Raw genomic sequence first — 23118 nt, 5'->3', positions numbered from 1 at the left:
GTGGATTTACTTTCACTCTAGGGGCATTTGGGGGTAGATTCCCACAAGTAGTACATTCAGTTATTTCCACCTTCCCACAAAACCAGTTCCTGCTTCTGCCAAGTCTCTGAAATGTTCTTTCCTAAGGTAGATGAAGGGGATAAAAAGAGAGGGAGTGGGACAGAAACACAACAAAGGGCAATTGCTTTTCAGAAATGATTGGAGTCTCATTCTCTTTCTGATTTTCTCCCCCCACCCCGTTTTTTTTTTTTTTTTCAGAAAAGAAGACAGTTCCAGATGGTAGATAATATTTTTTCATACATAATTCCTAGAATTTCTGTTTTAACATAGACCAGACATCATGAAAAGAGAATTTGGTTCCCAAATATTTTTTCCACTTTGCCTCTGCTAAGAGGAAATTGTATTTTCCTAGGAACAATGTGAGAATAGATTGCAAGAAAAATTACGATTGGGGTATCCTCTTTAATTCCCTCAGGATTTATACAATCACTTCAGTGAGAATAAAATCAAAAGCAAAGGTATATCAGTAAAAGAAAAGTGTAGCAACTATATGTATTAGTACACTTTGGGGAACATGCACAGATAATGTATGTGTGTCTCCAAAAATTGTTACTGTATGAAATCCTTCTCCCCAACTATGCCTAGGGAACTCAGACCTCTCTTTTCAGGAAGTATTCTTTAATTGAAACAGAAACAGCTGTATTTCATATCTCCCAGACAGTTTACATTGCTGCAAAAATCAACAGATACCTGTACAAAAACCAAGGCAGCCAATATCTGAAGATATTGTGAAGATATTTGAAGATAAAAGTGCCAGAACTGAGTCTGTGCAGGTGACAGGAGCAGAAATATCCAGGAGTTTCCACTTAATATGGGAAGGCTGGCAGAATGGCTTCTGATTCAGTGATAAGATCCCTCTTTCAAGTATCATGCCCACTCATCAGCTTTTGGATACATCTCCTGAAGCACAGAATCTTGGAATCCATGGCTCTCCTGCAGTCTTCTATGCAGAACAGCTGCCCTCCTGCCCAGTCTGTTTCCATTCATATATAGGATAGACAAGATACGAAAAGACCATTGCAATGGATTTTGTGTACTGTAAAAGATGATGACTAAAAATTCCTCACTTCATATTTAAAAACAGATAACCATAAGTTTCTATGTCAGACAATTCCTTTAGGACACAAAATCCTTATTTGGGATCCTATCTGAGGGCTCTTAATTTCAAATCAACATTACTTTCTCTTATTCACTCTTACAGGTATGGAACATGACTGTTTCAGTTCTTTTATTTGCAGTAATATGACTAAATAAATAATAAAAACATCCAGGGAAGTAAAATGCAAATCACAGATTTCAATGGGAAACAGACAAATTTACCATTTTTTCAAATGGTAGCATGTCAAGGTATGCAAGTTTCTGTAAATAATTTGGTGGCAGTAATGGAAGTTCTGTAACATCATGGGAACAACTTCTGTCAGAGCTCTTTCATGCTGTTTTACTACTTTGAATTCTTAATTACAAGACTAATCTGATGTGATTTTTACTGCTAGTGTAAACAGACCAAACAGTGAAATTTTAAAACCACATTTATTTTTAATACAAAATCCGTTGCACTATTACAGAAGTGAGCCTGTATGTTTACCCCCACATGCACAGATAATTCAGCATCTACAATTAAATAAGAGTAAAATGATATCTTTTTTACCAAAACCATTGGCAAATCCTGTGAAGAAATGTTCTCTTTGTGCTTTGTAATCAGTGTTCATAGAATTCATTTTGTATTTCAGTTCCCATTAAAAAAACTGACCAATGGAAAGCTCAAAGGTGCAAAAGAAGCTTATTACAGCTGGGTTACATTTGGGATTACTTCAGTTGTGCTTTACCTACAATATATACATGAAAGCTGCAAGGTGTCCTATGGGCTAATGTAGTGCACTGGCAAAAGCTCTGAATGGTTTAGTTGGAATCTGCAGTAAATGAGCAGATAACTATTTTATTTCCACAAAAAAAAAAAAAAAAAAAAAAAGAAAAAAGAAAAGAAAAAAATATAAGTAGATGCTTTAAAATACCATGCACACCATTGGCTATAGTACTTCTTACACAGTACAACATAAGCTTTCTTGGTTTATTTGTCTGTAACACCTAGAAGCATATAGCACCTACGCTTTAAGTGTATTTACAAATTCAACAAAATATCTACATATAAAAAGCTTACTTAAAATTAAACTTGATGCAAGTTATGAAAAACCAATTTATTGGCAAATGAAACTGAGCATTCCTTCAACCATAGGTTGTTATAAAAATTTCTATTTGGAGGTAAACATTTGATTGATATAGTATGCGAGAAAATAATTTTTTAACCAATAAGGGAAATCCTTTACCAATAAACCGTATTAGCACTTGTCAGATGGAATGCTGTGGTCCGAGCGTAACCCCCACACTGCTTCAGGCTGGAGATAATTACAAAGCTGCCACACTGATCAGGCTGGGACACAGAGAGAAATGCATTCTCACCAAATGATGGAGTCAGCTGCTTTGGGTTTTTAATGATTTATTTTACAAGAGCTTATTCCTTGCTGTGTTAGTAAATAATTTAACTCTGGTTGTGTTTTGGGATTTTTGTTTGTTTGTTTGTTTTCATTTTTGTTTTAAGTATTCTAAGGCCATGAAATCATGTTGTGCTGTAACTGCGTAGAAAGCTTTTTCTAAAGGGAAAAGAATCATACTCTTCTTTCTGCAATTTAAAATATTTTAAACTTTCCATTTTTAGCACAACAGTTTCATAACACTTCTTTTTCTTCACATTTTTCCTTTATTTGGCAATGACAGTAGTCTGCTAATCACAGTTTACTGCACCAACTGATTTAGTAGTACAGCACATTACGGAATGCATATCGTATAAAGGCACTGAATGTACTTTGCCCTGTGTTTTTTGGAATATTTTCCTTAATTTTTAAAGTTTTTCTTTCAGTGACTGTAAAAATTCCAAAATGCATTGCAATGCATATCTTTTATGCCCTAAAATCAATTCAATATGTTTTGATGTAAAAATAGAACACTGTACTGCCTTAATACCTGACAGATTAAAAAGGCTATAAAGTAATAGGAGCAAAGAGCAGATAATAGGGTCTCATTAAGCATCAGCAAATGCAAGTGTCATACTTAAATCATTTAGCATTTATATACTGTACATACTGTTCCTAACTGTCTTGCAAAAAGACATATGATAGCTAGACATTAAGTCACCAATTTCACAACAATGTCCACAAAGACATTGAAGTTCTATATAATACTACTATAACACTCTGACATTGAGAACAGAATTCATATCCAGGGATTCAGCTGAGGACTGCATAACAAATTGTCAAACCATGTCTTTATAGTGTACACGAGATTATCTGTGAGTTGTGTAGGGGTTTTTTTTTCATGCATTTTACTGTATTTTCAACAGGAAACAAAATTACAAGCTGATGTTACTGTTTGTGTCAGTTCCTTTAAAAAAAAAGTAAAAATACCCAAGTTTTGAGCAAAATTTGTATTTTCTATTTTGATTCATAGTAACATACCACTTACTGTGTCATTATGCTGTGTACTGGTGTTAACCTGCATGTTCTCATAGCATTAACTTCTGGTGGTGAGGAGCTCCGATACCTGTGTGTTCATAGTATGAGAAGGAGGATGTACAAGTGCTTTAAGCAAACTGGAGATACAAGGGGATCAAGTTCTGTGGTTACACAAACGAATTCATGGCATTTACAGGAGAAGGAGCCTCAGAGCTTTCATTTCCTTCTGCAGGTTCTTTCTCTTTTTTACCACTATATTGTCCAATAAAGGAGCCATCCTCATTGAACTGACCATTTACACCTTCCCCATAGTCAACTAAACTATCATCACTGTCTTCTTTTTTCACAGTTCTGTCTGAAGGTGTCCGGCTTCCTTTTTTTAGAGGTTTATGGTCCTCTGCATCGCTGCAGACACAAACAAACAAACATGGGATTAACGGATGCACTGTTTATTAGGACAAAATCAGCCATGCATGCAGAGTTTATGAAAAGCGTGTGTGCAGCCCTATAATCCTTTAGTAAACCCACATCACATTGTAGAGACAAATCAATATGATGCAGTTCACATGGAAACATGGGGTAGGAATGGTTTAAACAGAGAATGTCTTCAGTGGTGGGAGGGGGAGTTGTAGTTTCTTTTAGTTTTTTTTCCCCCATCGTGCATGACTTTTCAGCGGTAAGACCTGGGCCCTTGGCTTGGAGGTCATGTAAATGCAACTGCAAGCATTAAGAAGTGGGTTGTAAAGCTATAAAAAAATAATTTGTTTGTTCTCCAAAGTAACAAGCTCATGATGTGCCGTGAAGTTAGTCTGTTAAACTTCTTAATTTCTTTGACTCCTTGAAAATGAATGAAGAATGAATTTGGTTAAATGAAATATACTGATTTTCTTTACTAGTATAAAGAAAATAAAAGAGCTGCATTTCAAATAACTTGTTACATAATGCAGGCCAGACTTGCAATTTTCAACCTTACCTTTCAAGAGACCTACATATTCCATTAAATGGGTGCAGAAGAAACAAATGAAAATAGCCTAAGAAGAAAAGCAAAGTCCATATCCTGATAGTGATCAGTATTGTATCAATAATAAGTTGCTCTTAAAATTTCTACAATATTGACTGTATTACAGGTAAAGCAACAATTTAGCTTACAGTAGCTAGAATTGAAGAGTTGAGAGCATGCTTAGTTTTTTTCATTTCTTATCAGATCCATCTCCCTACCCTATTCCGTGACTGATAATGTTCTGACAATGATGATGGTGATTTGGAGGACAAGAGAAAAAGGAAAGGAAAGAAAGGCCAGTGGAGAAGATCCCTGTAGCAAAGTACTGTGGTCTTTCCTTTGTCAGTGGAAAAGGCAGCACCATCAATATCCTCAAATAAATTTGCAGCTGTGGTAGGCTTGTATTTCATGAAATAGATATAGTTGGGCTCTTTTCAGAATCCTTTACATTGCACTTCAGTGTCAAGATGAGGATTTCAGCAGCAGCTCCAAAGCATTTTGAATTGAAACCCACCATTTCCAGCTGCACTTTTGGGAGCAATTATATACCTTGTCTTAAACAGAACATGTGACTTGATTTGCATATAGGGTACAAAAAAATGAAGTGGTTTGGGGGTTTTATTTAGATTCACAGCTTATGGGAAATATAAAGAAACACATATAAAATATTAAAGAAACAAAATTTCATTTTGCAATTTCTAGAACACTAGGCTGAATATATACTCAGCAAATTATTTTAACCCTCTAATTCCTAAAACCTAGTATGTTATAAAATAATGCATTTTTTTTCTAACTAATACCTTCCTTTAAGCACCCAGAGAAACCATATATATATATGGGTGTGTGTGTATATATATATATATAAAAAACACAGGATGTACAAGGCCACATCAGATCATATAGTTAGCCAACAAAGGCCCTGGTGGGAAACTGTTGCTAGAAAACCATTACTGCCATTTTCCAACAAGCTGTTTCTCCTCATCACCTTTTTTTTTGTTTGTTTTGGAAAACACTAAATTATTAAGTTCTAAAAGAAGGCCACCTCTAATATGCATATACTTACAGAAAAGCATACCAGAGATTTTATGATTCTGCATATACACTGGAAAAAAAGTGGTATGAGTATCTCTCTTATTTACATGTAAGAAAATCCTCATGCTCAAAGCACACAAAAGCAAAACCTCCAAACGTGACTGTATCAGGCTTGATGTTTTCCTTATTGTGGTGTACAAGGCACGAGGATAAATGTCATTCATCTGTGCTCACTGGGGCTACAAACATACAGGCAAATAACATTTAAAACACTGCACTCCAAAATTTCAAGAATCCAGCAGCAAAGTGAAAATGTTTGTAACACTGTGAACACAAGCAGATTACAGAGACATTACTGAAGAGAGTTCATTTTGGAAGGACCCCATATTTAAATGCTGAAGATGGAATTGAGTATTTAATACTCATACACAATGTAGTTTCTCCAATGCCCCCATCAGAAGGTATGTTATTAAAACAGACTGCACGAGTCAAAGGAAGGCCAGGCCTTCCTGCTGAAATTGTAACCAGTCCTTCTTCCAGGGAAGATCTGCTTTCTGGGTTAGACTGTTAAGGAAAGAGCACTGGTATATGGTTTGCTGTTTAATTTCAGGTGAACAACTTCATAATTCTTTACACCATAATATGCAGAAATTAAAATAAATTAAAATTGCAGTTGTATCATATTCTCATTGGTCATGATTCTCTGTGCAAATATTCTAAAATATGACTCTAGCCAGTGTAATTCACTAGGTTGGAATATACAAATATAAACAATATGCCACTACTGTATAAATACACCAACATTTTTGTGTTTATTCAAATGAAAAGCTTGATTTGCCATTACAATTTAGAAAAATCTGAGTATGAGAACTTCTGCTTTCTGTTGCTCTTCTGGTTTTCTTATTTATATTTTTGCAAATGAAGTTTATGTAGAAGACAAACAATGAAGAAATACTTACACAGTTGCATTGAGTATAAGATTTTTCTATATTTTAGTCAGGATGTGAATTCCACAATCTCTATAATTGAAAGCAAACAAAACTGCAGATTTACCCAGGAGTGTAACTACATGGAGGTGGGTACTGGTGTGAGAGCATAGTCACAGAAACTGCAAAAATCAAATCTCAACCCGGGGATTCCTTCACTTGTTGCACTATATAAATCTAGAGAGAGGTTCTGTCAGGACTCTGGCAGTGGGAAAAACAAGTGGGATTATCCAAGATGCTTTACACTCCTGGTTCAGAAAAGATAACATATGCCATGGTACCATTTTTTCTGTATCAAACTGGATTATGACTCTTAAGATGAACACAATGTTTTGGGTGGAAGAGAAAGAAATTGAGAAAAAAACCAAACAAATAGGAAAATGAGAAAAAAGTGAACACATCAATGTTTTGGACAACACTTTTGCTACCCTGGGGATTCAAAACAGAGGAGGGACTCTGGTGGTCTGGCAAAATGAATGTATTATCTGTTTCCTGCCAAGAAGCAAACTACAGAAACTGCTGAATTACATTAGGAAGAGCTATAGAACACTTTAGACAGTAGAATATATAATATTATATTGCCATAACATGGTAAAGCCATAAATTTTGATACTGTACCCACAAAGTTTGCCAACCTTGCTTACAACTGTTCATAAAACTATTCCAAAGTGCAATCAGGATAAATCATAGTTTCTTTCTGTTTCTGTTTGAGGTTTTGCTTGCTGACTTCTATTACATACCTAATGTAATATTGTGATATTAAAAAATAAAGTGCAAATTGGATTGACTAAAATTACAGTGATAAAAAAGTTTTTTAAAGCGTCATTTATGCAGTGGCATGTAATTAATAGTCAGAAAACAATAGTTGATGGGAACCAAACATGAGGTGAGAATGGGTATGCTTTATTTAGAGCCATGGAAGTTAAGTGTAGTCATACTTTTACTATTTTTTGCTGTAAAAAAAATTCCATACTAGTATCTTTTTAGGGATGCAAATTTCTCAAAGAAGACTCATATGTACCAATCATTTTGATAAACACTTATATGTACCATATACACTTCTTTTCAGTAAGAAAGTGTTTAATATTAAAACATATTCTAAAAGCATGATTTAAATATTAATCATTAATGATTGCTATTATATGAATATGTTTCTTTTTCTTCTTAGTTTAATGAAACACATCTCAAACTTGAAGTTAATTATTAAGAGATATAAGAAGTATGAAGGTAACAATAACCTAAGTGCAAAGTACACATTTATTTGTTTAAAAAAAGTAATTCCATTTCACAAGCTTATCAGTTATTGAAAGAAATATGTACCTTGAAATCTCCTCTCTTCTTTCAACTTTTCAATTTTTCTTCCTTAGATATGGGTACATGCAGCAACCAGTCAGAATGGGGAAGACACTTTTACGATGCCTCTGCAGTCCAGCAGGCAACTAGTTCCCAACTACACTTTGCCACATTCTTAGACATGCAAAAAGACTCAATATATGGTTAGCAATACACTACTTTTCCTCACAGCTGTCAGGTGAAAGGCAACATGAAACAAAGTGGGTAAAACAATCTGGGCTGTGAGACACAGAAAGTGGATGCAGAAGATGAAAACTGTTGGCAGTAAATTCCTTTTTCTGTGACCTCAGGTCAATAGCCCAGAAATGTCTTATGCAAAAGCAATTAGGTAAAGCCACAGAAATTCCTTCCTCTATGGCTTCCCTGCATACTCCAGGAGAATCTGTCCCTATACTTAAGAGGTTTCTGCTGACACTCTTAAATTATTAGGACTGTGAGTCCTAATATTATTACAGTCAATCCAGACTTCAAACCATTTTACTATTTCTTATTTAAGCACACCTATATTAGTCTTCTGAGTAGTTTTTCATTAACATCTCTCAATACTCAATCTTTAATCCTGACAGAAGCTGGAAAAACAGGGTGATAAAGCCCTGGCTTTAAAAAGCAATGTGCTGAAAAAGTTGTTAACCACACAAGTATTCAAGAATTAAAAAAAGAATTGTCAAAGAAAGTACATGTGTGTAAATTAGAATACAGTAAGACTACTGCCAAATCCAATTGGACTGTTCAGTTCTTCAGGCAGTCCACTGAGACAACCTCTTGTTCTGGAAGGGACCAAGCTTAGAATAACAGTCCTGAGGCACAAATCATGGCTAGGTCCCTAGGGAAACACACCTAAGCTGCAAGTTAAGTAACTACAAGAGAAAAACCCCACAATTGTGGTTAAAACTTTATTTTTATTGTTAGATAGCTCAGAAGAGGGAAGAGTAATATATTATCTAGCAATCCCAGAACACTCTGCCACAGTGTCTCACAGCATATCCTAGAATTTCTAGGAAAAATACAGTGTCAAAATATTGAAGAAAAGAGGCAAAATAATTCAAAAAATGTGCAAATATCCTGTGTTACCACACTATCAATCCAACCACTGTAGTTGCCTTGTCCTGTTTCATCTTCTTAAGAACATTCTGCAGACCACAGGACTTTCGTCCTTCACTTGTAGTTGTTTGCTTCCAGTCTTCCTACCCATGAACTCACAGGTCTGTAGCTGTCATAACTTCTTAATTTCTCTCCATTTATGGACCAAGAGGAAAATTTAGGCTGATTTTTACACCTACACTGACCTCAACACACATCTGTGGTAGTTATTCTGTTTCTTGCAGGTTCTTGGTGTAGAAAATGACTGTCCACAATTTACTGTCTCAGTCTTCTACAACTCAGAAAACCACTGAGAGTGCAGAGAAAATTGCTACAGAGGCACGGTTTTCCCTTATTATGTAAAAATGAAGGAATCCATCCAGTCACAGGAATGTAGCATCCATAGTCATTCCATAGTTCCCGAAACACCTGCATTTCCTTCACTAGATCACAATGGCAAAAAAAATCTGATTGTTGTCTGGTCCTGCAGACCAGCCAACTCTCACACAGAAAGTATTCTCTTAGTTGACATTGAGGAGTGCAAAACTTCAAACAAATCCAAACAATCCCAAGACCACTAGGAAGCCTAGAAATGGAATGGGAAAAAACCCTCCCCTAAAAAGAGGGGATTTGAGAGCTATGATTTCTCTAGCTTAATTAGTCATTAAGATTTAAGTAACTTCATAATTTAAATCTTACTTGGGAACAACTAATTTTCTAAGCACTGGGTTTATTTGTCCAGAAATACTGAAACATTTCCATGTCTTTCCACGCTTCTCAGCTCCTGTGAAACTAGGAAGCAAGTCTATGTTCTTAGAAAGTTCCTCTTGATGGTCTGATATCTCTCTGAAAGTGAGATGTCTTTTCGTACTTGGCATGAAATGACTGCGAGACCTTATACTTTCCCTTCCCTCCTTTGAACTTTGGAGGAGAACGCAAGGAACTCACACCCTTGTGAGGAGAGCAGGAAGAGCTTCCAGCAGAGCTCTTTTTTTTCCTCTGACATAAGTAGTGCTTGTGTTCTGAGACATCCTTCATGATCTGGACTAAGGATTCGCCAAACAGCTTGCCCCCTGTGTATGGCAAGGACAGCAGTTTACATTTCAGATCTAGTGATGAGCTCCAAGGACGCAGCCAGAGAGCTCTCCAGGCTACAGTGAGGCATGCCACATTTTTAACAGTGAGTCTGAGAGAATCCTCAGCTGCATCGTGGATAAAATTAGCTGCAATTTTACACAGCCTGCGTTTTCTCTGCATGGCACCAGATGGGACCCATTTCTTTTTGGATCTAGCTCGTTCTTCCTCTAACCATATTAGTAAAGCTTTAGAAGCATAAGTGCAGTAGATAGATACTCCAAGCTGGGCTGCAACTAGCTTAAAAGATCTTTTAATTGCTTCCTCAATCTTTCTGTCAGTAGGATCTTTAGGGAGAGCATCTCTATTATCAGGCACTGACAGTACAGAATTACCAGTAACCAATACTCTGTCCACCTCAGGCAAGGTCCCCCACAAAGCAGCTTTATGCACTGGAAAAGGATAGAGCTTATGTAGGACTGGTGGGGCTTCATGCTTGCCTTCGGGATTCCCCCAAATCCTGCAGACAAGATCTTCCACAGCTGAATGGATAGGAAGTGCATTATCTACCTTCCCTTCTTCAGAGGGAATAAATAGTTCTTCAGAGGCACATTCAGATTTGGAAGATTTTAGCATTAGCACCCTCTTTATGTGTTCAAAAAGGTAATTTTGATTCTCCATGTCAAATTTACGCAGAGGATCTGGTCCTTCTGGATCTTCTGTAGGGGACTCAGATGCCACCTCCCCATCTTCAGGGGCTGATTCAACCTCCAAGGCCTTGTCAGCCTCAGGTTTCTCCTTCCCAGAAGCTGTTTGATATTTTAAGCTGTCCATATGATCAAACTCAGAAGTCTGGGAACTGCTCCCAGATGCTTCTAAAGGAACCAGTGGAACTTCTGCAACTGGTATCCTGGGATGCTTCACTGAATGGGACCTAGCCTGTGCCACAGATGTTATGCTTTGCCTGGCTGCTGTCAAAGCATCCTTTAAGACAGTGGCCAGCTCAGGCAAGATTACAGATTTCATTAGTGAATTCTTTTCAGATTCGGAGAAGTGAGTAGCAGTAGAAGGTCTTACCTTCCTGTGGCAGGAGCTCTGCGTGTCGTCTGAGTCTGAGCTGCAGTCTGGGGTCTGGCTGCACCAGTGCTGGAGAGAAGAATGCTGCCTTGCCAGTAAGCCACCAACTGAGTTGCAGCTGAGGGGTGTCTGGAAAGGGGATGGCTGTCCTGCCTGAGAATCTGAGCCCTCCTCCGACCCCATTATGTGTTGCTCAGAAGCATGATGTCTAGAGCCATGCCTGTACTTCCATTTGTCTGACCTCTTTTCCTCTTGGCAGAGGGAAGCAGAGACAGAACTAACCCTTGTAAGCTCTGAAGACTGCCTAGCCCTCCTCCTGGTGTAGGAGGTCTCTGATCTGGTGCTGGAGTATTGATCCCCTGACCTTCTGAAGAAGTTGGATCTGTCAGATCTCACAGACTTTGCTTTGGTAAAGACAGGGTTTGCTTCAGCAGAATTGGCACAGCTACCTTTTGTTTTCTTTTCCTTGTCCAGTTTCTTTCCTGTCCAAGCAGACATGGACCTGAAGTGATGAAAAAAGTTCAAAATACTCGAATTCCTAGATCCTTCAAAAATTACATTTTTTTCCAAGGGAAACCCTATACCCTTTTTCCTCAAAGAAGCACCGCATCATGTGAGGCAGACAAACTGGGAACTGAGTGACTGCAGTGATGCTGGGCTGCAGAGAGGATGACAAGGTATCTTCTGTAATCTGACTGGTTGCTGCTCCTGCCCTGTCTCTAAGGAAAAAAGAGGAAAGCCCAATATAGACTAATTACACAGAAATACATTTTTAAAAGGAGGTTTTGCAGGGTACATGGAACTCTCCCATTGAATAAGTGTGAAAGCTTGGCATGCATCTGCCCATATTCACTAGACATGAGTGAATGAATGCATTATAAAATAATTTAATAAAGCTCTAGATCATTCTTTAGATTAACTCAAGCCACTTAAACATGGAGACATAAATTCAAATCTTGCTACAGGTCACACATGAAAGCAGGCTTGAATACTTATTCCAGGCCTGAGAAAACATGCATTGAGGTCACACCATTTGTACAATTCTGTACAAAGGTCAGTTTCTGCTGCTGGAAGTTCCAAGTATCAAGAACCAGTGGAGCAATAAAGGACCATGCAAACTAGGCCTCCCAAAAAAACTTACACAGTATACTTCTTAAACTCTCCTTCCAAAGATTGCTCCATACTTCCCTTTTAATCTGTTATATTTAGGTAATTCATATGAACTTATAGCTGTAATAAAACACTATTCTGAACTCATGAACCTAAGAATGGAGTATACTGTTTTTAATCAGAGAAGAATAAACGAATAAACAGAAACTGCTCCTTAGCATTCAGAACTGTACATCTAGTCCTGTCAGATCAGGATGTACCTTTTCCTTCTGTGAAGAAGCTATGGCAACAAAGTAGATCCTTCTTGAAAAAAATCTGCTTTTTCTATGTACATTTGTAAATGCCAAATCTTTGCAGTAATAAAGAACTTCTACACTGCTTTTGACACAGGAATGCACCACAAAACCTATTTCATATCCACGTAAAATATAATCGTATTGACCTATTTAGAAAATAACAACATTATTTTTTGTACTAATCAAAAAACAAATAAACTGCTTATTTAATAAGCTATATTCATAATTGTTGTATGAATAGTCTTGCCAAGGCATGCTTTTGGTAATGCCAGATTTGGCTAGTATAAAGAAGGGTGTCAAGAATAAGAGCTGTGCTGCATGCTTTGAAGCTGCTTGCTATATATCTTGTACTGAAATACATGAAAGGGACATTGGCTTTCTTTGTAGGACACTCCTTCACCTCTGTGTATAACATCACTTCTTTGTTATTGGATTAGATGTTAGTACTGATAGCGATTTGAAACACATTTGTTTTCCAGTCAACACCAGATTGTCTTTGTTAGGGTTCAGTTAGAAATTTATTTTCAAAAACTGTAATGCTCAACATAGTGCCCTAACTGAAAGGACACTGTATCTGGCATTTGAACTCTCTGAAAGATGGCTTTGTAAATAAAGATTCCACACTTTGACTTTCAAACACATAAAATTGTGTTTGAATGTGGTTTTCACCTTGCATTAGCACATGGCTTATGTTAAGCTTGGATAATTTTTTTTTTCTAATGGTGTGGTTGAAATGTTATTTTTAGTTCTAAATAACACAGGATACAAAATCTTTGACATGGAAAAAAAGGTTAGTCTTAAATTAATAAGTGTGATACTACATACAGTACATGTGTGACATCAACAGTGAACATGACAAACCACATCAGCTGCTCACCTGTATTCACCAAATGTTCCATCATCTTCCTTCATAGGTTGTATTTCTGGATCAGCATGTGCATCCTCCTTTTCCTTCACTAAAATATTTGAAATAATAATTTTTATCATGAAACTGCAAGATGAGAAAGTGTAAGATCTTAATTTCTAAAACTGATCACATTTGGCAGGAATGTCTTTTGAATAAAAACCATTTTTAAATGGGGCCTTAGGCTATTACTTTTTTTTTAAGAAAAAGATCTGTTAATTAGTTATAGGATTTTATTTCCATTCAAGTATGACTGTATGTCATTTTGCATTAGCAGAACTTTCTCTCTTTTATTTCTAGCACTAAAGAGAGAAAATTGTTTAAAATCCCACTAAAATAACATATTAACTTAGATTATTAATAGAGTTATTGCTTAATCAAATTTGAATTATTTAGTTCTACTTAACAATACTCTCTATTTCTTCTTGATATTTTTCTCATACTGATTGATAAAACTGAATCAGATTCACTTTTGTTCACTGTCAGTTTGTACATTTTCTGCTTTAATTTCATGTAGTAAACCTCCAATTTTAGATTTTTTTTCATTATTAATAATTCTCAAAATAGTAGGCATGGTTTGTTTCTTTTTTTCTACAATATGATCAAACCCAACACAAAGTCACATACACTGGAACCTAAATTTTACACAATTGTATTTCTCGCACATTCTGGTTTTAGGTTTAATCCTTGTTCACTGGTGGGAATAAATCTAGGCATATAACTTGTCCCTATAACATAATAAATGTAGCACATTGACACAGAAACCCACAAGCACCTGAGGAGTCAGGTATTTACAGGTGACATGTATTCCTATAAGTTAAGATTGTTCACAGGTTAAAGCAATATACTGACTTTAAGAAATCTATTTATGGTTCTTCCCTTTACCTTTCATTTTCATTTTACCTTTGCATCTATTCCAATCTTTCCCTTGTCCAGCAGATACAGTTATATAATCCAATACACAATCTCTTGTCTTTTACTCTGGTAATTTCCACACTTTATTTTTACATCACTGATTTATGTGCCATTATTTAAGAGGATACTAATCATTCCTGACAGTATTTACTAAGTCCGTAACTGCAGTAACACATAAGGCCTTGAGATGTATCAGGCTGCTATAATTTCATACTGAAGTAATGAATTACTTTCTACAAACCACAGGCAACCTCAGGATGACATGCAAAAAATTATGATGAAAAACAGTTCATAACCTAAATTTTCATAGATTTCATAACTTAGTGCTTTCCGTTTGTCACTACCTGTGGAACAGTACATTTGCAATGACCCAAGAAATACAGAGTCACTGCTATAAACACTAGTACAAACTGATTCTGGAAATCTTAAAAACAGTCCAGGTCCACCTTTATATATATGTCTGTGTATATGCATAGGTATCTGTGCATGAAAAAACGTATACCTTGCAAGTAATAATTCTGCAGAAGCAGCAAAAAAGACAGAATATCAAGAATCCACAAAGTAATGACAACCTTACCATCTAACTGCCCTCCACACTTTTAGTCAAAATTTCTGTTTTACCCTGCTCTAGATGGTGGTTCACTCCATGTCCTCCCTACTCTTTTCAGCTCCATCATTTCACTTGTTTCAGTCACCTGAATCACTTTTTCTATATCCTCTGTTATGTCATTTCTCTTTAAAAAAATCAAAATATTAGGAAAAAAAAACCCCTAAGAGAATGTCTTCAGCCTGTCATATAACCCTATGCAACACCATATGTTTCTTAAACATCTGTTTTCTTCATAGGCATAGGCAGCTGGAACAGAAACTTCTCTTACCTAATTTTTGCTGTCACTACAGATCTTTGTTCTCTCTGTAAAAAAATCTAACAGAATAGAATTCTTGTACTTAATTATGTCATTTTCTTATAAAAATAATCTACTATTCTATTCCAGCAGATTTCCCTGTGCGGAGCTGAAGTTCTTAGTGTTCCCTGACACCAAGTTTTTAGAAATGCACTGATCAAAATAAGCAGAAGAAAATAAAACAAAGTGTGGATTTTTCTTTTATACTTTTTTAAATTCATCCATCTTTTTCATGCCCAAATTAACAGTATGGACTTCAAGAAGTTTGAGTTGAATTTAAATAAGCATTCTAGAGTCTAGATATTTATTCCCAAACCTTAGGAGAAAATAAATTTTTCATTAAATCAAGATTTTACATGAAACTTAGCAACTGTGCTTTCTATTGCAGCTAGAACAGGAGAATGAAAAATCAGATTATCCTTGGATGCTCACTTGAAGTTCATTCATAGTCACTCATACCTCAACAGCTGCTCTGAGATCCTATCCAGCAGTACTGTGCAAGGTACAGTGGTTCTCACTATCCTTTTCAAGAGAGCTTTGGTCTATGGAGCTACTCCATAGAAAGAAATATAACACTAGGGAAAGATATATATGATACCTGTATGTCCACATACATATATACACACACATAATATATGCCTTTTGTAATGTACACCAGGAGGGATGAGTGTTTTGATAGAAGACATACATTGTCTAGTTCCAATTTTTAATGAAAAATTTTAAACATACTTGGCCATTCCTAAACATACTATAAAAAACCATTTATTTTACACCTCCTCTTAGAACAAAAAAAATATAGAAAAAAAATCCCAGTCGAACTAAATAATGGTAACTTTAAACCTAGCTGAAAAACTGCAGAGGCTGAAGATGACACAGATTCTGGGAAGTAACTCAAGGTATTGGAAACAATATAACATATGAAGAGATTTGTCCTACAGCATGCATTCTTCATAATTTAAAGTAACCAGTAGCTATGATTTGGACTTTCTGACCAAACAAATTGTAACTCAACTCATGTTAATGGATTAAACTCATCTGCATTGAACTTCAGAAAGTGCAATGTGCACTGGTGGTGATGTTCCAAACAAAGCTCAACCTCTTTAGAGAGGTCATGCACTGACAGGACCCTCTGGGAATGAAGAAGGTCCTTCTCCTATGCTGAAATAGATGTAGGTTTCCTCCCAAAAGGCAGATGGCTCCTGCTAAGCCCAACAATTTGCCATATACACAGTGTAAATGTAAATCAGCAGCAAATGTAATTTTCCAGTAAGCCTGAGATCTGTCTTAGTGGGTTACCAACAGATGAATTTTACTACCCTGGTTACAAAGCATACCTGGATACTTGCCACCCTTATTCCTCCTTATGAAGCAAACAATCAGTAAAATCAAGATCAGAAGAGCAACAGCACACATGAGACCAATGAACCATCCTTGAGTAGCGATGTCTACCTGCCGGCTTGCCATTGCTAGAGATAAAAGAAGAAAAAATATGTTTTGCTGCATTTAAATGCTATGCTAATTCAGATAAATAATAGAAAATACAATGTTCATTAAAGAATAACACTCACTGTGAAAAATAGATAGCATTAAGAAAAACAGCTATTCTGTATTTTGTATTTCCATTTTTCAGAATATTTTCAAGTACCTATGCATATTTCAGTATATAAAGTGTCTGCTAACATTTAAGCTCAGCACCTGCTTTGCAAATTCTCTGCACATACTACATTACTTTCCACAAACCTCAAAACTATTCTCAACTATTTCGAATTAATGAAACTCCTGAAATAAAGTTGCAAGGTGTAGTTCACACAAATATGTCAATTGCATTCTCAAGATGAATAAAAAGCCAATACTGATAAGCTAATGTATTTCCATCATTCTAAAATGGGGAAACAGATGGATCATTCAAGAGCCCTAACATTAAATTTCAACTAAATATCAACAATGAAGCATCCTTTAAAACTTTATTAAGCATCAGGTTTTCTTTCTTTCCTCAAACCCATACCTCATCCTACAATTAATTTATCATGACTGCCATGATTTAGCATTAGTGAGGTGGGAAGCCTTCCCTTGGCACTATTTCTCTCCAAATGCTGACTCTAGTTGGAATATAATGTAAATAATAAGCAAACTACAAAGAAAACACTACAGGCAGTAAGAAGAACAGAATTAACTATGTGGTCTAAGGTCTGGATCTACTGGTCTCCAACACAGTAGGATTATTCTGGTGAAGCTAATTTTGTCCTCTATTGCTGGAAATACACTACAGGCAACTTGATTTAGGATTAGCTGCTGGGAGAAAGTGGAAGAGTGAGAGGAGTTAGGGATACATGCTCCAAACAAAAAAATATGAAGTGGAGGAAGATGAGTATCTATCCAAACCTGTCTTACTCATTCTTCAACTTCTTCTCCAGACCCAAAACCCAAGAGTTTGAAACTCTGTGAAAAGCTGCTCAACTGACAGAATGCAAGTCAATGTCTCAGTGTAATTTTCTAGCTAAGGAGTGTGAGACAGGTATCTTAGAAAAGCAGCTGTCAATGGTCCCACATTCCTGATGGATTCTATGGAAACACAAAGTTCTTCTGATGTACAGTATCTCCAGTCCACTCCATACAGAAGATCAGTGTGTATTCCACTTTAGAAGTACTATGCTAAAATTACCTTTTTCTTTAAATGCTTATTTTTGGTCTCACTGGACTATGACTTGATTTTGATCTAATTAATTCAGTGAGTTAATGTGCTCGGTTATTTTGGAGATACACTCAGATCTCAGCCCTTTTTTATATTTTCTTATATTTTAGAAAGTGACTCTTATATGCACAAGAATTTAAACTATTTTTGCATCAAAGTCTCTACATCTCATATATAGTTTATATACCTAAATATTTCTACTCTTTATGCCACATATAAACATACATAAATATATATACATAAAATATTAAAAAGTGGCAATTAAAAATATCACAAAACGAATCTTCCTATGAGCTACATGTGAAAATAAAAGAAAATTTTGTTTTCATATTAACGTTAAAATTATTTTGAGTTTTGTGCATCTGCATTCATAATAGGACATTAGATGTTGTATAATACATACTGTAACAAAATGCAAAAGCACAATTCACATTCAAATGCAGTAAGAAATAGAATCAAGCAAAAACCTCATGCATAAAAATATGCAAGATAGATAGGAAGATGAAAACTTACTTATGCAGCTTCCTGTATTAATTTACTGCATTTCCAGTAGGAAAGGGTTTCTAGATCTCTGTGCTTCTTTAAAAATGGCACATTTCCTGCCTATGCTAAGCAAATAATTCGCTTCAGGCAGAACAACCTTGCATCTTGGTGAACCACTAATGCAGGAATCAATGCAGAACACTGTACCAGGAATGCTCAAAAAGGATAAACCTGCACACTATGAAGATGTTCTATAGGAATGCTTGTCAAAGAAAAAAATGTGGGAAAAGCCTCATATTTGAAATATCAAAGTTTCATTCCTAACAAGGACATACTCCAGTGTTTGCCTCTTTATCCACTCCATCTTTTTGCAGTGTTTAAAAGCTTTGACCAAGACTGAAGACAGTGTGAAACAAGGTTTTTCTGTAAGAAATAGGCTGTTTAAAATTTCATGCTGAACATTGCAACTTGCCACTAGAAAGGAGAATGGAGTGTCTAAAGTCCCTTCTTCCTTAACTACAAAAGGGCATGAGTTAACATGACTGGGTAAATACAGGAATCCTTATCTACTGGCTCAGTACTTTTTATGCAGGGAGATGCTTTTGGGAAGGTTTCCATGCAACTTGTTTTGAATTATTTTACAGTCTTGATCCTTGTCTTGATCCTTTTTTTCTGCTCCTTTAGGCTTCAGATGTGTATATGCATAGCATTTCACAGGTAGGCTTTTGCACCACTAGCTGTTCCTGGCTCTGTATTCAGCCTGTACATATTTGCCTGGCACTGTTATTCAGCACTATGTTTTCAAACCTTCCTGCAACATGATAAACTGTGAACAGAAATTGAACAAATCAAAGGAAAAAAATGATGACTTTAGAAAGTGCTCACTCACAAACTGGCATACCCATTATCTATATTGTTGCCTGATAAATATAACATAATGTTCAAGTGTACTTTCATATTTAAAATACTTTCTTATAACATAACATTCTGGGGTTGGTGGGGCTACTGCTGTATAACTATGCACTGGCTAAAATGCTTAGAATGAGCAGAAGTGGCTGGCAAAGACAAAAATAATAACAGCTGACCAAGAACATGATGATGGCATGGCATGTGATGGCAACACAATATTCAGCACAACATCAAAGAACTTTCCAATAGAATCTTTTTCCTGAGTGCAACTAGCAGGCATTGCTGATTTGCTTACAAAGAAATAGGACTGCAGTATGAACATAAACAGCCTTACTGATTCCCAGGATATACGTGTGACATCAAAATCTATATTAAACTAGTATATGGCAGGAAAAGAGATTTACAAGTAGGAATGTTTTAACACTGGTATAAATAGATTACATGAGACATCAAATCGAATCTGCATTTTCTGATTATGCAAATATTTTATCCCTATAAAAAGCAGCATTATTTAAATACAGCCCTGTAATTATACTAATTGGAAATATTAGAAATAGGTCATCTTCAGTGCACAGCACACAGATGGAGTGTGGGCAGGGCATATATTGCCCCTAGTACAAACATCAGTCAAGTAGAGTGATTTGAAAGGATTGTAACATTCATAATTCAAACATAAATAAACTGGCATTATTTAGGCGTTTATAAAATGATTTAACATTGCTCTATGAAAGGAACATGCAAAGATTCTAGCTGCATCATCTCTTGGCTAGAAGCAGTTCAGCATTTCGGCATTGGTCTAACACGATTCTGGCTAGGATACAGAAATGTACTGCGGTACAGTGTGCCTCACCTGGACCTGTCTCAAACACATCCTCTGAACTCCTAAAACCAGACAGGCCCTCAGCACCAACCCGGACTTTATATGCTGTTCCTGGTGTTAAACCCTTTAAGACAAAGAAGCTTCGAGAACCATTTACAATTTCTTTTTTCCAATCTTCTTTGCCTATAAAAATTTTAGGAAAACAACAAATTGGTATTTTAATTTTATCCGTATTACTGAAAGTTTCTAGACAAAATACTACTGACAGTTACTTGACTAATCTATGGATCATCTGAGACAAATAGCTGTTGTCTCAAAAAAAATTATATAAAATTATGAGTAATAAATTGCATGCAACATATTAAAGAATTCATTGTACAGTAATTATGAAACTATTTTAAACATTTGTTCCATTGTACTAAAGAAATACAAATTTAATTTATTTTTAAAATGCTTATTGAACCTGTTATTATGAGATACATTAAAATAGATTTTAGACATTTTATTAAATGACACTTGCAGTTTCAGTCCATATTTATTTTGGTCAAGAAGTTCTACTTCAAAATCTGAATCTCCCTTGTATCTTTCTTCTAGGACAGTCTCAGCTATTTCTTGGCCAATATCCAGAAAAATGCATTTCTATTCCAATTTTCAGATTAGTCACCTTTTGACATAACTTTAGAAGGATGGGGTATTTGAGAAGAAGTATCTTGCTTTTAGTAGCTAACTCTGTTCTAATTATTACCAGTATTATCAAAGTTTTAAACCTGGTTTTAGGCAATAAGGGCACATAAATTGTTTCATATCTTATTTTAAGGTTTAATTTAACAAAGGATATCTTATTTAATCTTTTTTTTCCCTGAATTAGGCATAATTTAGGAAAATCCTTGTATCCTATTTTAATGCAAGTAATCATATTTTTACACATGTAATCGCTTCATGATAAACAACTTCATGCAAACTATGTTTTTAGAAGTTCATGTTCAAAAGAATTTATAAAATAATACAAAGGAACAAAGGTTCATGTTTATCTATTCATCAAAAACATGCTAAGCATTGATGTTTATTCAAATGAAAATTATTTGATCTTCCTGATCAAATTATAAAATAATTTAAGACATTTAAGAGCTATCATTAACACTGGGTCAATTTAAGACCCCATTTACTATAAAAAATCCAAAATACATCTCAAAACTTTATCAGAATTTAATGAAATGACTTCTTACTGCCTGCTACACCATATTCAACATAAAAGTTCGCATGATCTGGTCCCTCATACTCCCAACTGATATTGGCATAGGTCTCAGCAGCAGCTGTTGTAATATTTCTGATCCTTGGATAAAGTGGTTGAACTAAATACACAATAGAAAAACAAAGCAGAATATGCAGTTGTGACTTCATACATTTAAAAAAAAGTATTAAAAGAAGTTACTATGTTAATTTAGACCATATAGAGGGAAAGTATAGCACATTTTTCATTGGTTCCATTACTGGAAATTAGTGATTAAAGTACTGTATTTTGAAATTTAACCCCAGTTACTACACTAAGAAATTAGAAAGTAAAATCTATGTACTTTAATGAGCATGCTCTGTACCATAAAAACTGCCAAATACTTAAAAAGTACCTAACTGCCAAAATTCTGAAAAACATTATTTCTATTCATCTGGAAGTAAAATGCAGACAGCTGGAAAGAGATGAGAACAGTGTCAGGGTAATGGGAAATGGTAGGACAGAAGGGAGGCATGAAGGTGGTAAGCTCCTCCCTTTATGGCATGTGGCAGTGAATGGACTGCAAATGCCCCAAGTGCAAGCCCTTACAGGATTTTGGCTCTATTGCATGGATAGCGATAAAAAAGGAAGACAATACCCTTATAGAATGTTGGACGGACAGTATGCATGACTGGGGAAGTTGCAAAAAGGATTTCTGAATATCCTTCATCACCAGAGATAGTAGGAGAGAAAAAATAAAGAGTAAAAACATTTTGCATCAAAAAGTAGCAATTAACTAATACAGGAAAACCTTACCTGTTAAATAAATAACACATGCACATTCTAAGATCATGCAGGTTTCAAATAGTTTTACTTGTTAAAATATGAAACAACTAAGTGATACACATGTATTTGAAAACAAACTGAAGTATGTATGTACTGGAAGCTTTGCTTTCACAGGACATTCCTGAAATCAGCTTTTGTTAATATCATGCATTCATGGCACCTTTAGACGCTGGAAAACTAGATATCAGATATTGGAAAGCAAATATCAGAGTACTCCAGAGTGAAGGACACGAAGGACTGGAATGCAAGGAGCTGCCCATTGTAGGGCACCATGTCTCCCTGCTGCCATTCCAGTCAGACAACAGCACTTCTCACAGACATGCAGAATGCCCACATCTGTGAAAAGCAGAGCTTCTCTCTCCAGCATTCTGAAATTAGCCCCTTCTCTGCTCATACCTTGGTTCTTTGCCACTTCTCTGCTCATACCTTCATTCTTTGTAACAAGCTAGTAACACTTGCTACAAATCAACATATAGCTCAGTGTCTCTGCTTGCCTAAGATTAATGAAAAAATAGATTTTAATAGTTCTAATGCTGTATAGGGCAGATACAAAGAGGATGCTCCTTAGATGTATGAAATTAGCTTTAACTGAAAATGCTTCACTTTGCCACTGACTTTTCTATCCTGCTAAAAACAGCTTTTCTATTAGGAACATTAAAAATGCTTCCCAAAGGACCATGAAACATCAGAGGTAAAAATCTAGTCTCAGTAAAGACAAATGACAAAATTCCAATGCCTTCATCTACACGAGAAAATAAAATGAACAAAAGCCTGTTATCAAGGCAAAAGAGGCTACACAGAATTTATCTATCTATCCACTTAAATTACTTTCTTCTTCTTCTACCAGGCTGGCTTTGTCC

General features: G+C 35.7%; 1 protein-coding gene across 24 annotated transcripts in view; it reads right to left on the bottom strand.

Annotated features, from left to right (window-relative positions):
• Positions 1-1571: 1571 nt before the first annotated feature.
• Positions 1572-23118, bottom strand: part of NRCAM (neuronal cell adhesion molecule) — a 145238-nt gene continuing 123691 nt past the window's right edge. For 8 of the 24 annotated variants that reach the window (XM_059473274.1, XM_059473278.1, XM_059473279.1 and 5 more), the window contains 6 exons: positions 22071-22136; positions 21429-21554; positions 20233-20385; positions 16633-16764; positions 13452-13530; positions 1572-3971 (listed from right to left, as the gene is read on the bottom strand). In XM_059473274.1, the coding sequence (XP_059329257.1) occupies positions 3734-3971; positions 13452-13530; positions 16633-16764; positions 20233-20385; positions 21429-21554; positions 22071-22136 (794 nt within the window). In that variant the 3' untranslated portion in view covers positions 1572-3733. Of the gene's footprint in view, positions 3972-4539; positions 4598-13451; positions 13531-16632; positions 16765-20232; positions 20386-21428; positions 21555-22070; positions 22137-23118 lie in introns of all 24 variants that reach the window. The other 16 variants (XM_059473287.1, XM_059473288.1, XM_059473290.1 and 13 more) reach the window with 5 other exon arrangements.

This window comes from Ammospiza nelsoni, chromosome 5 (assembly GCF_027579445.1).
Source record: "Ammospiza nelsoni isolate bAmmNel1 chromosome 5, bAmmNel1.pri, whole genome shotgun sequence".
Classification (NCBI taxonomy): Eukaryota; Metazoa; Chordata; class Aves; order Passeriformes; family Passerellidae; genus Ammospiza; species Ammospiza nelsoni.
Note: the sequence above shows the minus strand (reverse complement) of the source record. Positions and strands in the feature narration are given on the sequence as shown.